The sequence below is a fragment of the Musca domestica genome, unplaced genomic scaffold (genome assembly GCF_030504385.1).
Source record: "Musca domestica strain aabys unplaced genomic scaffold, Musca_domestica.polishedcontigs.V.1.1 43, whole genome shotgun sequence".
NCBI lineage: Eukaryota > Metazoa > Arthropoda > Insecta > Diptera > Muscidae > Musca > Musca domestica.
The window spans coordinates 1560693-1583016 of NW_026712332.1; the positions used below are offsets into that span (position 1 = coordinate 1560693).

General features: G+C 34.3%; 1 protein-coding gene across 3 annotated transcripts in view; it reads left to right on the forward strand.

The window, feature by feature from the left end:
• Positions 1-22324, forward strand: part of LOC101893260 (uncharacterized) — a 214819-nt gene that overhangs the window by 136848 nt on the left and 55647 nt on the right. The window contains exon 1 of one of the 3 annotated variants that reach the window (XM_059127181.1): positions 17148-18236. The exons of the other annotated variants lie outside the window; for them this stretch is intronic. Coding sequence (XP_058983164.1) covers positions 18232-18236 — 5 coding nt within the window. The 5' untranslated portion in view covers positions 17148-18231. Of the gene's footprint in view, positions 1-17147; positions 18237-22324 lie in introns of those variants that run through there. 3 annotated transcript variants of the gene reach the window in all.

A 22324-nucleotide genomic window follows, 5' to 3' on the forward strand; every position in this document is an offset into this window, starting at 1 on the left:
TACTCTGATCAAGAATATGTACACTTTGCTGGATCTGACATGAGTATTTTGAGAAGTTACAAACGGTGGAAGGTATAAAAACGCCTTGGTTCGCTCGAGAGACTTTAAGTATGCGACATGCGTCCAATACCTCAAGAACACAAAGAATATCAGGCTACAGGAAGCAGGCCCTATTTGACAATTTCTGAAAATCTCTTAAAAGAAGAGAAAACAGCTGTTTTATAGAAAATACAGTGGCAGGTACGAGAGAACTGCAAGGAGGTTAAATCAGAGCTCTGATTTACTCGCAAGCTGGGGTACTCTAAGATTACAAGTTTTGCTAGAGCAGACATCCGAAGAACTTGCTCGAATTTGAGTAAGGAGTGAAAATCGTAAGTATTCGAGCAGGAATAATCCTGGGAGTAGAAAAACCTAAATGAGAAAACTCTAGTTGTCGGTTTCACTCGAATAAGGCGTGTATGCTCGCATCGTTTTAGATTGAGAGCAAAATTAATTTGAAAAGGAACTGATTCTTCTCCAGCCAAGCTCTTTTTGTACACAAAATCCACCGGGTCCATGCTTCTCCTCTTTTCTCTTCTCCAAGTAAGGAGGAGTAATCCTGAGAGTAGAAAAACCTAAAGGAAAAAACTCTAGTTCTTGGTTTCACTCGAATAATTAATTTTTTCTTTTTGGATTGAGAGCAAAATTCATTCGAAAAGGAGCCGATTCTACTCTTGCCGAGTTTTGCTTTTCTACACAAAATCTACCGGCAAATTGGTTCTTCACTTTTCTCTTCTCCAAGTAAGTAGGAGTAATCCTGGGAGTAGAAAAAACTAAAGAAAAAATCTAGTTCTTGGTTTCACTCGAATAACGATTTTTTCTTTTCGGATTAAGAAAACGAGCAAATTCTACTTTTGCCGAGCACTTTTTAAGTTTTGCTTTTCTACACAAAATCCACGGGCACCGTGACTCTCCTCTTTTTCAATTTTGTACACAATCTCCGCCTCTACCACAGGTAACAGCAACTTCAAACCCGGTTTGCTGTTACACACACAAAAAATAATTTTCCCTGGATTTCCCTCCAGCGATTCAGCTCCCGCTATAATTTTTCAAACAGAAGGGAGGCTCCAGAGCTCTCCCACAAAAAACAAAAGAGCGAAGGTTAAACTTCGTGTAAAACTTCGTGTAAACTTGCGAGCAAGTTTCACTCCCCAATGACAACGAGCAATTCTGTACTCTGGTTTTATGTGGGAGCGCTTGCGTGTACTCCTGCTTGAAAAAAGAGTGGAAAACGAAATGTTGAAAATAGAGTAAGATTTTACTCTAAAAGAGAAATGGACACAAGCAAGCAGTGGAGTTTGTGTGCAAAAAAAGAAAATCTATGATATTCTTGGCTAATAAAGATTAAAGACAATATTCTCCAACACATTTGTTTTTTTTTTTTTTGGTTTCGTTAGCTGTGTGTTGAGAAACTACCTATGCTTGTAAATAATAAACCAACGTTGTGACAAAAACTCAAAGAGTATATGGCTGGAGTAAAATCAAGTAGAGCGTATTTTACTCCCACTCGAAAACGAGTAAACCATATTCGAGTGACATTGAACTATTGAGTGCGCTCGATTTATTTTTTCTTACTCTCAAAAGTACTCCCACTCGAATTCGAGATAGTTTTACTCTCTACTCGAATTCGAGCGAACATTTTCACAGCTTTGGTATAAATAGTTTAATCGCTCAGTGGCTCGATTTATTTATGCAATCGTTTGGTTTGATCTTCTCGAAGAGACAGCTGTTCACTAGTTCCTTATTTTCCTTACTTTCCTTTTTAGATAAAAAAACATCCATTGTGTATTTTAATACTCCATCCCTGGCTTCATCGTGCATAATACACATAAAAACATACATACTATTAAAATGGAAGACATTTCAGAGAAAAGTAATAGCAGCAGAAAGAAGAAGTTCATAGGTAACCAATCCACGTTGCTTGATGGTGATGCCGTCTTAAGCAGTATGGTCGGTCGGTGGGTCGTCCATATTCATTTGAAGTGGCACATTGCACTTGTCTCTTTCCATTTGTCTAGCTTCTTACCTTCCCTACATATGTATATGGGTGGGATCCTTTTATCCATTGCCAGTTATTTGCCCTCTGAAAGAAACTTTGACTGCAGTTCAGTTTAAGGTCTGTCCTTTACATTTTTCTTCTTTTTAAACTCGATTTTCTTCATCCTTTTTGCAATAAATTCTACTTTTGCAGCCATTGTCATGGAACTTTTATTAAAAAACTAAAAATCATTTGCATCGACGATAGCAATGCACTGATTGTGCCTTTTTGCCATAATTTTTAACCATAAAATACCGTTATTACCATTTTGCTGGTAATTCTCTGCAACTTCCACTTTTCTGGCTACATGCAGATGATTGGAGTGTATATAGTGCCTCATCCTGGTTGCCATCCCAGATACATAGAACATTCATGCTGCAACCCATTGTAGGTCGAATGTACGGTCGCTCGCACGCTCGGTAGACAGTAGTTTAAATCGCCCATTATTTCCACGGACACGTAAAATGGCAATTAATTTCCCTTTAGAAAAAAAATGAAATATCGTTTCGATTATTCGGTTGATTGTTTTTGTGGTTTTTGGCAAAAGAGAGGGAAAGCCATAAAAATGAGAGAGGAGCTATGCATAAAACCCTCTCGCCTTTTCATGACTATAGTAAACGGGTATTTTTTTTATTATTATTTAAATTAATTTTTACCATTATTGATGGGGGATAGCGGAAAATTGGAGGCAGTAACAAAAAGTAGAAATTTTTAAGAAATCCCCTAAAGAGAAATATTTACGTTAAAAAAGAGACTATTACTTTTAAAATTCAAGTAGATAAAGGGTGATTTTTTAGCTGTTAGCTTTTTGGCAGTGCTGTTCCTTCCTGTCAAAATAAGGGGTTATAATGTGGTTTTGTAAATACTCATTATTTGTTAATGAGATTTTTGGTTGGGAACATTTATCATTTTTTTAAATTTCCATTTCCAAAACTTGATTTAAAAAAATAACCTAGAAACATTGACGAGATAGGCCGATCAGAATCGTAGCATCAATCTTCTATGTTGCGCCCCAGCCATATCAACTTCCAAGGCATATGTGCATTCGAATCCTAATGTTTTAAATTCGTTTTTTTTTTATTTTTTTTTTTTTTTTTTTTTGAATATTAATAAAAACAAGTTAGAAAATATATATCGATTTTGGCGATATAACAGATCTTGTGTTGATGAAAATAAAAATGTTGACCCTTTGTGGGGGAGGTACCAGAAGGAGTATACCGATATATCATCTTCACATCAGACCGCAGGTTAATAGATATATTGTGATGTGTGAAATATGAAGAGAACCGGATGCTTTCTTCGGATTTTATAATCGTTTTGGTTATTCAAAACTTTGACCCTTTGTGGAGGAGGTACCAAAGGAATGATCCGACCTCTGCCATATTTATCACAGATCTTGTGTTGATGAAAATATTGAGATGTGCCATATCTGAATGGAATTCGATGTTAATTTTCCGTTTTATGAGCTTCATGGATATTCAAAATGTTGACCCTTTGTGGGGGAGCTACCAGAAGGAGTGGACCGATATATCCCATCTTCACACCAGACCATGGGTTAATAAAAATATTTTGATGTGTGATATCTTAAGAGAAACGGATGCTTATTTCGGATTTTATAATCGTTTTGGTTATTTAAAACTTTGGCTCTTTCTCGGGGAGGTACCAAACAGAATGATCCGATCTCTACCCTATTTATAACAGATTTTGTGTTGATGGAAATATTCATATGTACCAAGTCTGAATGGAATCGGATGTTAATTTCGTGTTTTATGAACTTCATGAATAATCAAAAATTTGACCCTTTGTGGGGGAGGTACCAGAAGGAGTGGATCGATATTTTCCATCTTCACACCAGACCTTGGGTTAATAGAAATATTGTGATTTGTGAAATATGAAATCCAGATCTAGTGTTGGTGGAAATATTCATATGTACCAAGTCTGAATGGAATCGGATGTTAATTTTGCGTTTTATAAACTTCATGGATATTCAACATTTTGACCCTTTGTGGGGGAGGTACCAGAAGCAGTGGATCGATATATTCAATCTGCATACCAGACCTTGGGTTAATAAAAATATTGTGATGTGTCTAATTGGAAGACGGGTTAAGTACGTAAATGGGTCATTTCCAACCACGTTTTCGTATAGCCCCCATATAACGATACATCCCGATATTCGGTATATTTATGATTTATGCGACACCGGAATTGTAACAAATGTCGTATTTAAAACTCGTAATAGGTACTACGGTCTATGACAAAAAATTAATCATATGTAGGTTCATGTTTTCGTGTATCCCCCTTATAACGGTACCTCCGATATTCGGTATTTTAGTTATTTTTGCCACATTTGTCCATGTCCATTTTCATATAGCCGCCATATAACGGTACCTCCCGATATTCGGTATTTTCATGATTTTAGCGACATTATTCACCGGAATTGTTTCAAATTTGGCGTTTGAAGTTCGTAATGGGTACTACAGCCTATAACAAAATTTCGTAAGAAGGTTCATTTTTTTTCTTCAGTTTTTTTTTTTGAAATTTTCCTACCAAATGGTTGATGGTGAGGGCCCGGAAGAACTTATCCGTTTTTTACTTGTTTTTTAACTTCTATGTTGCCTCCCAGACAAATCAATATTCAACACACTATATTCCAATCCAAATATTTTAAATTCGTTTATTTTAAATATGTGATTTTTATGAAAACTAAAAGTTTTTAAAATGTACACCAAAAATAGGTCGCACAAGGTACGAAAATTACCAATTAGCGTTGCCATATTCCCACAATTGTTTCTCCTTAGATATTCGTGTTTAGGGGATTGATCTCTCGAGAGAAATGCTTTGCATTGGAATGAGTTTCCATGCGATGAAGCTGAATATTTCTATAGCAATTCTAGAGGAGGATCGTGGTTGACATTCCCATAAAAGACAGTATCCAATAATATATTGTTATTGTGCTTAAATTGTGTGGAAAAGTGACTCTTGCATTACGGGCATATGAAGTTTTGATGTGACGCCGCCTATTTTTATCAATAGCAGATCAAATTATTTTTGCTTTTTGCAAATCGCTTTTTGTGCATTTTGTTGTTGTGATGGTGTCGTTGTATATTATACGGTAGTTGTTGTTGCTGACAACCTGTAGTGCTGTTTTTGAAGCCGTCAATTCGAATTAAAATTATACGCCGTTTAAATTTTGGTTACGCCGTTAAATTGACGTCAATAACTTTTTACGCCGTTAATTTCTTACGCCGTTAATTTTTGGTAAGACTAACTGCGTCTTTGTTTGTTATTTTACCGTCAAAATCCATCAAGATACCAAAAGATAAACAATACATACCGGCAAAACGTTTAAAAATAACATCAATACCTGCGAGCTGAGGATAATAATTTTTTTACTTGGAGCTATTTTCTGCGTTTACAAATCCACAAATAATTTTTGGTTTCGCCTTATTATTTGCACATTCTTCTGCCAAACTAAATATTTGCAAATTTGTTTTCCCAAATGGGCCACCCTTGTGGAATATGCAGTGCTGAAACAACAGACACAAATTGCGTACTCTGTTGCAAATGTAACATATGGTTTCATGCAGACTGTGAGAACATTTCGAAGACTGTTTTTAGTATGCTGTCCAAAAATAAAAGCCTGGAATATAAATGTGTAAACTGTGTGGAAAATCCTGCTGATAACTCTGATGATGCATTCAAGAACGAAATGAGAGCACAGTTTGCTAATTTAAGAGCATCTATAAATTCACTTGCCAGTGACATGAGTGTTGTTAGACAAGATCAGAGTGAAATTAAAAGCAAGTTTGAGAGCCTTGCGACTGAAATACGATCCGATTTAACAAATGATCTCGAAGAGATGAGGGGTGAGGTCCAGAAGTGCAAAGATCTTGTTGACTCTCATGATGCAGTTTATAAAAATAAATTCATGGAACTTGAGCTCCAAAATCATTGCCTTCAACACAGATTAAACCGAGCTGACATTATTGTTTCTGGACTTCCTGGTGATCTTGAAAAATTAAATGATATTGCTGTTAACATTTGTAGTTTGCTCAAGGTGGATATTGCTCCGAACCTTATTGATAGTGCTTTGTATATCAGGAAGCGTCGATCAATCTTAGTTAAATTTAAGAACATTGTACAGCGAGATGAGGTGATGCGTGTTTACTACAAGTCAAAGTCAATTAAAGTATCCGATGTGATTGGTGGATCTGATGGCTCCCGTGTTTATCTTAATGATAATTATTCTACTTTGGCCAATAAAATTTGGAAAATTTGTATAAAACTAAAAAGAGAAAATAAAATTACTGGTTTTAGCCTTATAAATCGAGAAATACTTACAGTAAAATTTATAATGCCAAATAATGTTTCAAAAATTTTGAATTTTCGTGAATGTGTTGAATTCTTCAAAAGTAATCAATGTAATCTATAACCTTGCTTTTTATTTTTTTTATCTCAAACTTTTTTGAATTAATTGTTATCATGGTTAATACAATTAACTGTCTTTTATTAAGTGGTTATACCACAGTTAATGAATTAAATTTTTTCACATTGAAAATATTTTATAAAATCCTAAATATTTTTTATATAGTTTTTATAACTTGGTTCCCCCAAATATATGAATATTGCTGCCTTTTTGATGAGTTATAATATTAATCTGGGCCCTGTAGCAACTGATAATACTATACTGAAAAACTTTACTTCTTCTTTTTGTCGGAATCTTAATATTGGTCATGTAAATGCACAAAGTTTGTGCCCTTCAACCTCCAATTCTAAGTTGGAAGAGTTTAAAAATATTTTTGATGATTGTGGATTGGATATTTTGGGAATATCTGAGACTTGGTTTAAACCTAATATTTACTCAAGTTTGTTGGATCTCGTGAATTATAACCTAATTAGAAATGATCGTTGTTCTCTTAGAGGTGGCGGTGTATGCTTATATATATTAAGGAATTTACGTCATAGGGTGATTTTTAGGGGTATGCAGTATGGTGTTTGTGAGTCCTTGTTTGTGGAAATTTTTGGGGTTGAATCTTCATTTATTTTAGGAATTGTTTATTTGCCAACTGGAGCTATCGATGTTTTTGAGGATATGCATTCGGATATCTTTGACAAGTTCTCAAATATTGTTGTAATGGGAGACTTTTATTATAACTTATTCGATGCTAATAAATCCAATAATTTCCGCTCGCTGGTGAATAGATGTGGTCTTCATTACATTCATAATTCGTTACCAACGCATATAAATCATCTCACGAAAACAACTTCGTTGTTAGATTTGTTTCTTACAAGTCAGCCTTCTTATGTTGCCCACAAAAGTCAAATTCAATACCCATTTTTTTCCTCAAACCACAGTCTTATATTACTCTCTCTTCATTTTAAATGTCAACCGGGGGAAGAATGGATTGAATTTAAAGATTACAACAAGTTTAAAATTGATGATTACTTAGAGGTAGTAAATGAATTTGATTTGCGTTTGATTTATGATGTTCATGATATTGATTGCAAGTTATCAATTTTAAATAACCTTATTAATTTACTCCACTCTTATGTTCCAACTGCACGAATTAAAGCAAATTCAAATCATCAGTCTTGGATGAATTCCCAAGATATAATACAGGCGAGGATTGAAAGAGATAGAGCATATTCTGTTTTCCTTAGAAATCCAATAGATGAGAATTGGAAGACATATAAGCGTTTAAGAAATAGAACAAAAGGAATTATAAGAAAAGTGCGGTTTCAATTTGGAAAAAGTTATTTTGCAAATGTAAATGGTTCTCAAATGTGGAAAAAAGTCCGTCGACTAGGTTGTATTGGTCGTGAGAACATTGAAATTGATGTGAATGAAGTTGAGACTTTAGCGAATAACTTCCTGAGTAATATGTGTCCATCTGATAATTTGTCTTTTGATTTTGATAGTTTTGTTGATGACGCCGATTCGTTTTCTTTTCATCCAATTACGGAGTATGAACTCTTATCTTCTCTTAATTCCATTAAATCAAACTCGCTAGGATATGATTCAATACCAATCAAATTCATTAAACAGATTTTTCCAGCAATATCGAGTTCCTTAATGCATATATTAAATACTGTTCTAACCGTCTCTAGTTTTCCAGATGCTTGGAAACTTGGAAAAATAATCCCCATACCCAAGGATTGTCATAACTCAATTGGGAGTTTTAGGCCGATTTCCATATTACCTTCTGTTTCCAAAATCCTTGAAAATGTGATGAAGGAGCAAATTCTGGAGCATTATCGTCAAATCTCATTTTTTAGCCCATTTCAGTTTGCTTTTCGAAAAAACCATAATACAACATCAGCTTTGCTTTCAATTACTGATTCTATTAGAAGACATTTAAACGTTCATCCTAGCTGTTTGCTTGTTTCGTTGGATGTAACTAAGGCATTTGATCGAGTTAATCACCGCATCTTACTTGAAAAACTTCGTGACCACTGTAAGTTTTCTAAAACAGCGTGTCGGTTAATTTATTCATATCTTTCTGATCGAAGACAGTATGTTTCTTCTAATAATATCAAATCTTCTATTGGCTTTGTGACGTCTGGTGTGCCTCAGGGATCTATTCTAGGCCCTATTCTCTTTCTTTCTTACGTTAATGATATAATTGCTGCCTTAGAAAGTCGTATCTGTGAACCTTATGTTTTTGCGGATGACATCTTCCTTTTATTTAAGTCGTATGACTCGGATCTTGAAATAAATTCCCATCTCCATCATGTTTCTAACTTGCTGTCACTAAATAAGTTGGATATAAATCCTCTTAAAACAAAGGCAATGCTGTTGCATACACGTAGACATGGTTCTTCTTGTCCTAATATTAAAATTGGTTCCACACTTATTCAAACGGTGGAGTCTATGAAATGTCTTGGCATTAATGTTGATTCTAAGTTAGATTTCAGTGACCATATTGATGATATATCAAGAAAAGTGTGTCTTATCTTGAGAAGACTTTATAGCCTAAAAGAGTATACACCAATTGCTGTGAGAAAACAATTAGCACATTCGTTATTGATGTCCTTGGTTAACTACGGAATTGAAGTTTACTCTGGAACTTGGGGATATAATTTGAATATAATTGAACGGTTTGTTCGAAGAATTGTTAGATATGTTTACCAAATTCGTGTTTACGATCACGTACGTACGCTGGAGGCAACGGAAGATTTCCTTGGATGTACTTTTCCAAATTTTGTAAAGCAAAGGATTGTTTTGCATTTCTACAAACTTGTTAAATATCAGCAACCTGAAATACTAGTAACTCAGTTTTCTTTTATTAATTCAGCGCGTAACACACAAATTGATGTTCCCTTAGTAAATAATGCCTTTTTCGAACACTCATTCTTTGTGCGGGTCTACAGAGTATGGAACCCTTTACCAACTCCTTTGAGAAGGTTCTCGTTTTCCTACTTCACCTTCAAAAAAAAGTTGAAAAGTTTTGTAAATAGTGGACATAATTTATAAGTCTTTTTGTTTTCATTTACATATGTCTTTGCTATAGGACCTAAATCTTGTAACATTTATTTAACTTTCAATATTCATATGGCTGGGGAGCCGTTTATTCTTGTTCATTGAATTTTTTAGCTATTAAAAGTAAACAAACTGTTTTTGTATTATTATGATAATTACTACCACAGTATTAGCATTTATTTTTATAGTAATCTCCAATACATGTATAATTGGCTAGGAAGCTTTCTATGTATTGATTTTTTGAAATAAATAAATAAAATAAATAAATAAATAAATAAATATATAGGCCTTTGCTAATTTTACCATCTTAAGGTGGGAAAATGGCTTCGAATTTCAAATCTTCCATGTACAATGCACAAAAAATGTCCAAAAGTTAAGTGTTTCAGAAGGAGGGCAGGGACCTCTTTCTAAGACTTTTGTCCAATAAAATTTAATAATTTATCTCCTGGAATTTTTTCACCAATTTAATTGAAGTTAGGAAATTTTTTAGCAAATTTCTTCTCTATCTAATCGGGCATTGTCAAGTGGTCTGTCTACAGAAGATAAAATTGTAGACTTTCTAATCAAGAATGAGTCATTTCCTTTTGTTATTGCAATTTTCCTGAATTATTTTCGTTTTCACCTCCTCCAAGTCCAGGGGCTGAATTTTTGTTCTGCGAAAATATGAAATAAAAAATATTTTTTTTTATAAAATTTTTTATTTGACATTTTTTTTCTTTATAAAAGTTTTAATTTCACATTTTCATAGAACAAGAATTAAGGCCCAGGTTATTGGGGTGGGCAATTTTTTTTTTGAACACTTCAAAATGAAATCTTTTTTTTTCCGAAATAATAAAAAAATATTTCAAAACTACAAATTTCAAATTATATCAGATTGTCCCCTCTATTTGTCTGTGTGGACTTGTGTTTTTATTTTTTATTTGTTGGTATTTTTTTAATTCGTTTTTATTATTATTTATTTAACGATAACGTCATACTGTTTATATGACATTTGTCATCATCCGCATAGCCACGACTTGAATAATAAAAAATGAATGTTCTAGTTTCGTGTTGTTGGTGTTGTTTTTTTTTCTTTCATTTTATTTTTATTCTCAAATTTTATAATACTCGACATTTTTCTACAAACTCACACACACACACATTTATGGACTGTGTGTATAAACACGATTATTATCAGCTGTTTGTTTGGCATTTATAGGTTGACAAGGTCCGACGTTCATCATCGCCGGATGGTCGGTCGGCTGGTTGGTTGGTTGGGTTGAGACGGGGATGGGTGGTCAATCACTGATTGTGGTGGCGCTATAATTGTTACCAGACTTTTTTCTCTCATTTTATTTGTTTTTTTTTTCACTTAATTGGTTTAATGGCATATTTATATTTTATATAAAAATAAATATTATTGTATGTGTGTATGGTAATATATAATTACATTTATAATAAACCCATTCGTAACTTAATATTTAATATTAAGGCGGAATTTTTTGTTTTTCTTATTTTATTTCAGGTAAGACATTTACACCAGTCTACGTCGGATATTAGCTAGTAGCACACGTTTTGGATTAATGGATATAGCAATTCTAAGTATAATATTTTGCAATTAATTATATATTTCATTGGACAACTCAGTAGAAAAAAAATAAAAATTCTTGTTATGATAAGAATTTTTAAGACGATTTTTCAGACTATAATCGTCGGCTGGGTTTTGCGTAAAAGAACAAAGAACTTTTGGGTTACCAAATAAAAACTATGGCCTGAAATTGAACTAATCCAAGCGAAATTCCTTTGGTTTTCTTTACAAAGCAGGTGGGAGTACATAAAAAAACTTTTTTGACTTTGCTTAAATCTTCGGCTTGCTTCTTCGTAGAGGAACTAAGGGGTTTTAGGTTGACATAGTTCGATTTTGGCTCTACGCTCTTTTGTTTTTTTCCGAAGAAGCCAGCCAATGACTTAAGGCAGTAAAAAAAGCGTTTTTTGTATTCTCACCTTTATGTCTTTAAAAAATCTTTGTCGGTATTTTTTTGAATCTTTAAAAGCAAGCACATGATTTATGTGCGAAAAAAAATTTCGTTGGTGTTTTTTAAATCTGTAATTTTTTTAATATCTGAATATCTGCCCAAAATTCTTTATCCACAGAAAACGTTTCTCTCAAGAGATAATTTCTCCCATCATAAGTAATTTACGAATATGGCAATTCTTATGGTTCATTTTCATACCTTTTGCGACCTATTTGTTGTGCACACTTAAAGAGCTTTTGTTTCTTTTTATTAAAATAAAATCACTTAAATTAACAATATCGGGATTCCAATGTACATAGAAGTTGAGATAAAAAAACTGCAATAAAGTCAAACGCCATAATTTTTAATTTTTTTTTTTTTTTTTACCGCGAATTATGGCCTTCAAACGTCAACTGAAACCGACAAACGATGCCCAAATGTTGCTCTGCGGTACTTTGGTCCATTCCCTGCGAAGCGCTTGCTTGAGATGATCGACACTTTGGTATTTAGGTTGCGGTGTAAGTTCTTGCACTTTTTGTAATTTCAATAGCTTTACCCCGAGCCCGTTTTCCAATATTTGCAGAATGGAATATTGCGATATGTTCAGCTCACGAGCCATTTTTCGGTCACTGTGACGCCGTTTTCGGTCATTTTCGAACCATTTCTGCTGATGTTGCAGTTTTTTTCAATCCACTTCCTTGACGTCGGGCTACGCTACCAGTATGACGGTAAAGAGCGATGGTGCTCTAACGATAGCCACTTGTGGTTTTTCAGCCAAATATAAAGATCACAATCACACTATCACGCTTGAATTCCATCACGATTACGTTTTTTTTTCCTGGAAAATTCTAACCAAAATGCTTTTGTACGCTTGTAAACCATATAATGAGCTGTTACTGGAATAATTTTAACAGCTGTCAGACGAGTGGCATAGAAATGAAAGCAGTCTGACGTGGTTGCAGTTTTTTCATCTCACCCTGAATACCCTCTCTAGCCATATGGCTGAGGGTATAAAAATGGGTTCAGTGCCTACTTAGAAAACTAAATCTTTACTCCTCAAAACTACGAAAATTCAGAAAGATGTATAAAACTTTTATTTGAATTAATAGTACTACCCAAATAAATTAATGTTTGAAGATTACTTCATAGAAATGTTGATCGCGACTGTGCCTCGAATGGTCTATCTGCTTAGTCCAATTTTTGCATACTCATCCCAACATTTTGTCCGGTATCGCACGAATAAATGCTTTAATGTTGTCTTCTAATGCGTCATTTGGAACTGGCATAGACATGAGCGTAAAATCGCAATTTTTGCTGGATTATGATATGACATGTATAATTATGCCTTAATTATGCAAAGCCCAAGCATAAATTTTATCAAAATATTATTTGTTGTATTTCGTAAATAAATATCGACCCAATCTAATTTAAATGACCACTTCACATACAATTACTGTCTTTTTTCCATCTACATGTACCTACCTTCCCATCTATTAAACGAACTCTACATCCCTACCTGTCAAACAACACATGTTATTTGCATTCGTCCTTTTTCTTTTGTTGTTATTATCATTGCTAAACGAACAAAAAATATACAGCCATATGTATTTCCCGGTTCTTGTTATTATTGTTGCAAATAATAACAATAACATTGCTGTTGCTGCAGTGCAGGGCCGGCCAATGCATTGGTTGCCTGTCGTTGCTGTTGCTATTGCTATTGTTGCTACTTGACTGTCCCGCAAACTTAACAGTGACAACAATAAAATCTTTTCTGTTTAGAAGTCAAAGTGAAATTTGACAACAATGCATGTGGGTCGGTCATACTTTTTCCTGTGCATGCGTGCAAACGTCAGGATGTCAGTCGTTTGGCGTGACGGACAAACAGTTGTGGTGCGTAGCTGTCGTCTGTCCTTTATGGCCTTTTACAAAAATATTGTGCAGTAGCAGCGGCGGCGGTCGCAGCAGCAGCAACGACAACACCAACAATAACAAAGAATTCATATTAATGAAAATATAAACAAGAATGCAGGCACACACACTCACACAAATGCAAAGCAAACACATGACGTTTTACGTTTACTTTTCTTCTTCAATTGCTATTGTTGTTGTTGTTGCTGCTGCTGCCATACGAAGTGAATGTAAAATGTGTGTTTGTTCGTGTTCTTTATTTCTTTCATTCGTTCGTCTGTCCGTGTGTTCCTTGCCCAATGTTTGTTTATGAAAGATTTTGCTCTTCTTTAATTGCTGTGGGAATCTCTGGGCAACGTTGTCACATTTCAGCAACAGCAGCCTTTGCATTATTTGCGAGTTAATGGCGTTGCTGTTGTTGTACCGGGAGAGGGGTTGGTTATTATTTTTGATATGAATGCGTCGTCTTGTCGTGATGTTTGTACTTGTTATTCTGTTTGCTTCGTTCGTTGTTGTTGTTGGTAGGTCTCATTATGGGAGTGTGCGTTCAGGACAATGACAACAGCAGCAACAACAACAACAACATCGACGACGCATTAAAAGAGAACAAGACAAGTTCATTTAGTCTATAAAGTTTGTTTTTATTGTTATATTATTGTTGTTGATTTCTTGTATTTTTTTTCTTGTTGTTTTGCTTCCACTTAATTCTACGAAAAGTTAGTAATTTCTCAAGAATATGGGCAATATTATTTGTATGGCTTTAAGAAAAAAATCCCCCAGAAAGCGACAGCAACAATTGTAAAGAATGAATGTCAAGACCTGATTATTGGTGTCCTAACCGTCTTTAAAATATAAATGGAAATACTGTCGAACAAAAAACTGACACTTCTTGGAAATAAAATTAAGAGAGTGACTTGGTGACTGGGTGTTTTTTGAAAAAAAAAGAAAAGAAATAACGTTTTTAGTAGAAGAGTTGGTAAGGTACGGTAACCTTGTTCAATCATATTTCCAAATTATAGAATTGACAACGTCTCATCTCTCTCAAGAGCCACATATCTTATTGTAATCAATTTTTTACGAGCTAGAGGAAAATTTTGACACACTTTCTAACATTTCGGACGGTATGCTTCCATCTTGTCTTCGAACTGTAAAGGTGAAAATACATAATACATAGGCTTTTTTAATTGTGAAATTAGAAACAATTCCGCTAAAATCATAAAAATACCGAGTTTGACGAAGTATCGTTATCTGGGGACCAAATTTTGAAAAAAACGCCCTTAAAATCATCAAAATGTCGAATAACGGAAGGTTTTATTGTATGGAGACTATACGAATACGTGGACCTGCATAGCACATTTGTTGTCATTGGCTGTAGTACCTAATACGAAATTAGGAACAATTCTGGTAAATAATGTCTCAAAAATCATCAAAATACCTAATATTGGAAGGTACCGTTATATATTGTTTATATGAAAACATGGATCTACATGACCCATTTACGAACTTACCCTGGATACTGGCAAAATAGTCATGTGTGCAAAATTTTAGCCTTCTATCTCAATTCGTTCGAAAGATAGCGTGATTACAAAAAACAGACACACATCGCAAAATCGACATAAAATTTTATGCTGACCAAAAATATACAAATTCCGTTGGGTCTGACATAATTATTTGGAGGAGTTACAAATGGAATGACAATGTTAATATACCCTTCATAGTATGGTGGAGGGTATAAAAATCTCTGATGATATGCCGTATAAATGTGGATTATCACTGGTCCAGACGTTTCAGTCAATTGATTCAAAGTTAATTACTTAATAATAAATTATTTTTTTTATTTTTATTAATTATCCTTACAAAAAAATCGGTATGCCGACTCTTGGGACATGTCATATCGACAATTGGCAAGTGGTGCGACTTCTGCCAAAAAAGAATTATTTTAATACAACTCCAAATTTATGAAATTTAAAAAAAATTATTAAAACTTCATTTATTATTGCAAAATCTGTACAACATTTCGAATCTGAATAAACTAATTTTTGAAAAGTTCCACTCAGAATGTTGAACGATTTTAAACGTGAATATCCTAAAAGTGCCGACTACTGGTACACTTACGCTATGTAGAGTCACTAGTTTTTTTTTTTGATTTAGCCTCCTATAAAATTCTACACGACCAATAAATAGGAACTAATTACAATCGTGATGCTGCCACTATTATATATCAAAAATATAACAAATGCCTTGCGATAATACACAGTCTCCCCCACCAATTAATTCTTATTCATGGTTTACATCTTTCCGCTCCCGTTTAAACTTCTCAAAAAAAAGAAACAAGTTTCCTCCTCCATCATATAAAATATGATAACAACAGTAATGAGAGCAATGTCTGTCTATCGCACAGTAGTGAGTGTGACTCATGAAATGGGTACGACGACAATCAGAGAGACTGTTGGACGGACGATCTGTCGTTTTGTTGGTTGGTTGGTTCGTTCGTTTGGCGAATGAGTGATAAAATTAATAAACGACCTCTGGAAAATGATAACACAAAATACCAAAAAACAAAAACTATAACAACAAATGCCACAGAGTATTGCCGACGATGACAACAATGAACCATACTCAACTTGCGAACAAACACACGCACACACACACAGACATGATGTTCAAACATTTGCTGCTGTCGCTGCTTCTTCTTCTCCATTCGATATTATCCATGCCGCAAAACAAAGCGAGTTCTTCTTTGTCATGCCATAATGCAATAATAAATACCCCATTGCTGCTATTCATCAAAATCACACACAGGCACCGAAATACACCACACTGTCGTTCGTTTGGTCGTTCGGTCTGTCGTCGTCATCATCGCCATCATATGGTTGTGGTTCTGTTATTTATTTTTTCCCCATGTCCAATTTCTAGTTATTTTTTTTTTTGCTGCTGTTGCTATTTTTAATGGTAAACAGAAAATTACTCCTCTCGCCGCTCTACAACAACAGCAACAATGCATCAAGCCGATTATGCGGCAGCCGAAGTCGCAGCAAAATAACAACGACAGAGCTGCTCCCCTGTGTCTGATTAGTTTAAATTGGTATTGTTGTTGCTGATATTGGATTTTTGTTGCTCTGCGCCATCGTTGTTGTCTTCGTCTTCTACTTCTCTCTACCTTCGTCCATGACAACGGACGTAGTCATGTCAAATTCTGTTTTTGTGTTATCGACATCAATGTTGTTGTTGTTTTCGGATTTTTTGCCGTTTTCTTCGATGATTGGGGTGTGTGTTTTTATTTTTTGCATGCATTTTCTCTGCTCCCTTTTATTTATAATTTTCTATTATCTTTGTTAATATTTTTTTTTTGCTTTTCCAGTTATCTGTAATAGCAATTTTTAATTGCGCGCAAATTTTGATACATGTCTCACCACGTCAAAACGTCGTTAGTAACACAACTGAATGTCAGCCACCTTTCTCTCGTTGATATTTTTGGAATCTTTTTTTTGTTGTGTTTGTAGTAAGTGATCGGTGCACAGAGTTGCCAATTTCGCTGTAAAATTGTCGTATTTAGTGGAATGCTTTGTATTTTAAGTAAATGGGGTTAGAATGTATAGATAAAAGCAGTTTGCTAAATAAAAAGAAAGATTTTTGCTGCCTGGCTATCGCTTATGAAAAATTTTGCTGAAAAATCTATTTAACGTTTTATTCCCTGACATGTGCATAAGAAATGACAGAAGCCGTTAATTGACAACAAACTGAAAAGAATACCAAATTGGAAACATCTGTAGCTTAAAATTTAGCAATACCCCTACAAATACCCAAAATCGGAAGGATCCGTAGCTGTATGGTGACTATAACATGCATCCAAATTGTAGGCAATTCCGTTTGAAAATGTACCTATACCAACATCACCCTAAAAATTAAGGAATTTGAGTATAATTGCCAATCAATTCAAAAAAAGTGGTCGTTGTAAATAAACCTTTAGCTGATTCCGTGACATTACAAACCATTTAATACTTTCTCAATAGAAAAAAAACGTGTTCTCCCAACCATCAACTTAATTCAGCTGTTAGAAATGTCAGTTGGTTTTACCCGTTACTCTGAACGAAACAAAAATACTTTGGCAACACTGCACACAGCTGACAGCGGCAAACACACATGCGTGTTGTTTTTTGACGCTTTGTAAGCAGTACGTCGCTGTCTGAACCCCGAACAGCCACTCTCTCTCTCCGTGTGCTGTTAAATGTTTGACAGAAATTTTTGTTAATATTTTTTTCGGTTTCTTTTGGTTTTTACGTAGAAAAATCAGAAAACAAAAAAAAAAAAAAATAGCGCTGTGCAAATATTCAAATGATTCAAAATAGAAGGCTATTGTGTTGTTGTTCATCTTTTATAAGCCTAAATAATTGAATGGTTGGTGTGTTGTGAGATTCCTGGTTTCTCTTTAAGCTGTCATAATTCCGTGATTGCGAGTGTGAATACAAGAAAAATAAATTGAAGAAAGAGAAAAAAAAGAAATAAAAACACAGGAATCAAAAGAAATTAAAGAAGAAAAAATTGATTTACTGGAAAAATAGTGAATATTTGCTACGAAAAAGAATTGATCTTTGAAAAAAAAAGATTCTGTATCTCCTCTCTAGATTTCAAAGCCTTTTGTTAAATAGAGTGTTTCATTTCCTTGAGTGTTTGCTGTGGCTGTGCCCGCCATTGGATATAATGACAAATAAACAAATAAATCTGCATTATTGCCGCTGAAATTTGACAACGAATGTTGTCGTCCCCGCCATATGATGTAAGTCGAAAAGAAGTTATTATTTGTCGTTGGTTATTTTTTGCTGATATAACAAAGTTCAGTTTTGAAGAAAATTTTCCAGTTTTTTTTTTAAGTTGATAAGTGTAAGAAATTAGTAAAACGAAAGCAAGTAAATCCAGAATTGTACTCGATAATCAACGTACATTATATAGTCCTGTAATGACCCCCAGGTTTTTGCCAAAGCTGGGAATCAGACTCCATGAAATGCGCTGTAGTTACGGAATGGTAGCCTGTTTGGTCAATCCCTTTTTAATTTATATCTGTCCAAACTAAATATTTTATGGTGGTCTGAGTCGATCATCATTACTGGAGCAATTAATAGCACTTCTAATGCCTTAAAGGGACGATTTGGCTGAATATTATATATCCTTTGATACGCTCTTCCAGTTTCAGTCATCGAAAAATGCTTTTGGGCGCAGAAACTAAATATGCACATATGTGACCCCCATTATGGCATAGGAAGTACCCCGGGATTACTTGACTTACGACTTAACTATAGTTTAGTAAAAACACTTCGATTTATGTCGAAATTTTTTCCAGATGTAGGTATATTTTTTCCCTGATTCCGGGAAATTTTTTTTTCTTGGGGCGGACCCTAGACCCTATATTTTGTACCCGAAAGTCCGGGTTCAAGACCAGGCTAGACCAGAGAAAGCAGGAATGAAGGTAGAGTAGTAATGATTTATGCAGAGTATCTGGTACTTTCACTATCATATCCAAAATCGTTTGCATTTGGAGATGTGTCTTGATCGGGACGGTTTTTTTTTTTTTTTTTTTTTTTTTTTGAAAATAACAAATACCTACACTGGTGGCCAAAACTAAAGCAACTTAAATAGCAAAGACAATAAATGCCCTGTAACTTTTACAAAAATAAACAAATCGTAATTATTTTTCCAGTTTTAAATGAGGGGTTTAATTCACTTTTAAAAAACTAAAAATAAAAATACAAAATTAATTTTGAACGACAAATAATATATGGAAAACTAAAATGACCCAATGTTTGCTTGGTCAAAACTAAAGCAACTTTTGATTTTTTATTTTAAAATAATTAAATTTTGGCTAGTAGTCAATAGCATAACCATTATTTTTGATAGCAGCTGCACACCTACGAGGCATTGAATCTATTACACGCTCATTTTGATCCTTGGGTGTGCCTTCCCAGGCACCCCGAATTCTTTAGAAAATGTTGTGCTTATTTATTTCCGAATCTCTCTTGATCTTCCTATCTACGATACTCCAAAGGTTTTCTAAGGAGTTTAGGTCAGGTGATTGTGCCGGCCATAACAAAACATGAGTTTTTGACTCCCGCAACCAATATTTAACAAGTTTTGATACAAGTTTGGGATCATTGTCATGCTGAAACACCCAAATCAGCCGAATATTTTACTCAGCGTAGGGGAACAACGTGATGTCCAACACATCTTTGTAAACAAACCGATCCACAACTTCCTTTATTTTATGGATAGGCCCAAGTCCATAGAAAGAAAAACAGCGCCACGCCATTTTTGACCCTCCCTCATGCTTCACTGTACCTATGCAACACTGCGGCTTGAGTCCTTCATTTTTTGGCCTTCTCACCGTAAAATTTTTCACGTCTGAGCCTTTAATATTAAACGTAGACTCATCCCAGAAATAATGTTTTTTCCATTGAGCTTGATTCCACTTAATATTATCGTTTCCGAAAGCCTTTTTGATTTTTTCAGATATAAATAATTTTTTGGTGTCTTACGGGCATGCAGACCTGCTGCCACTACTCGTCTACGCACTGATCTCGAGCTTATATCCAATGATTGCTCTCTTACCAATCCAGTTGAACTCTTAAATAGTTGTTTTTTATTTCACTCACAATTTGTGGATCAGTACGGGCTGAGGTTTTTCACGGCCTGCATCCGTTATAGACTGTTACTACTGATCCAGTTTCAAAAAACTGACTTAGTATACAGAAATAATTATGAAATCACATAAATATTTATGAAATTTATGTCGGAAATCATTTTCTGTGATATGTTGTTTTGATAATCACTGATAATTTGCTTTTTTATTCAGGTACTGTATTTGCTTTTAGCCATTTTTAAAATTTTTTTGGGCAGTACTTAAAAAACGAAAAGAAAAACACATACTGTTGTAAAAAACTTCTCAAAAAGGATTTATGACAAGCGAAATTGTCGAAGGAAGCAAAAAGCGATAAATGTCACAGTAAAAACAACTGAAATTTCAGCGGTTATATGAATGTACAACAGAGTTGCTTTTGTTTTGTCCAAGCCAAAATCGGGTTAATTGTCTTTACCAAACATTATTTTTTATATAAAAATTAATTTTGGTTTTATGTTTTAGGTTTTTAAAAAGTGAATAAAGTACCTAATTTAAAACAAGAAAAACTTTCTCATTTTCTTAATTTTTGAAAAAGTTACAGTGCATTCATTCTCCTTGTAATTTCAGTTGCTTTAGTTTTGGCCACCAGTGTATATATGGTGCAATTAACCTACCTGCCTTTGGGTAAACTGGCAAGGTCCAACTGCTCGGTACTTCTGGGATCCAAAATGTATGGCCTGTTTCTTTATGACGACAATATGAAAGGAAATGAGAAAATAAAACACCAAACTCAATGTGTTTTTTGAAATTTTTATTTTACACAAAAACAAAATTCAAAATATGTCCTATGTAAGGTCGGCCAGCACGCCCATCTGACAACTAAGTTTGCTGTCAAAAGACTTGGGGTGGAAATACATAAAGATGAACAAAGAAGTATTAGGTTGACTTAGTTCGATTTTGGCCCTAGGCTCCTTTATTTATTTCCGAAGAAGCCAGCCGATGACTTAAGCCAGCCAGATAAGCGCTTTATGTATTCCCAGCTTTACTGTGATTTGAAATTCAAAGAGAGTCATATAACAATTGTGCAAAAACTACTAAATTTTGTTGTCAAATCGTTGTCAAAAGTTATTTTCTTGGCCGAACTTATCTAGGTCTTGATTGAAAAGCCAATTGGATGGAATTCCCATGGCCTACATAAGTGTTCTGTTTCAAAACCTGCAAGCATCCACCAGTTTTGCAATTTTTTACGACGTCATAAAGGAAAAATAAAATAAAAGGTAAAATTGAAATGATCCAAGGATTCCTCTTCTGACAAAGACATTGATTTTCATTTAGAAAAATTCACTTTCTTTTCTATTTTTTTTCGTAGAAACTACAACCATAGTAAAATATACCCAAAAGTCTCAAGAATTAATTTTACAGTCTTAATGCACTCTCTTTTATGTTTTGAAAAGAATAGGTAATTTGACTATAATTATGTATTTTAAAGCGTCGACCTTATATATCACTCACATTTTTTCTTATTTTTATATTTTCCCCATTTTTTCTGAGATATAAATGTACTCTCTTAAATCTATCCAACATTCCATCCCAATTATCAAAAGGATTTTTCTATAATTTCTATAAATTAAACATTGTTTTCCTTTCTGCAATAAATAATAAATGGTATTAAATTTAGTTTACTTTTCATACCACCCACGTATTAAAGAGTGTTCTTAATACGTTGATGAGATATGCGGTACGATTTTAGCAACAATAACAATGCGAACATGCTCGCACACACACACGCAGAGCAGAGCACAGAAAAAAATAAAAACAAAACTTTCAAGTCATTCATTATACAGGCGCTGTTGCCAAATTTCAACATAAATTTAACATTAGTTTGCTGTTGTTGCCGTTGTATTTGTTGTTGTCAGAGGCTGCCGCTGTCAATGCTCTGTTGCCGTTGTTTAGTTTGTGTGTCGATGCGATGGTCTTCGTCGACGTCGTGTTTGTGTAGTCGAATAAAAAAGAAGACGACGACGTAGCCGTCGTTTTTTGTTGTTGTTGTTGCTGATGATTGTGTTTTTAGCTCTCTATGGGTTCTGTATTTTTTTCGCGTTTTTTTTGCTTAATGTGGGTGTTGTATTGTGTAAATAAGTGTTGTTGTTGTATATCCATCTACATACATTACGATTTGTTTGTATGTCAAATGGTTGGTTGGTTGGATGGATGGATGTATGGACGACGTACGGCGTTGTTGTACTTTATAGTAC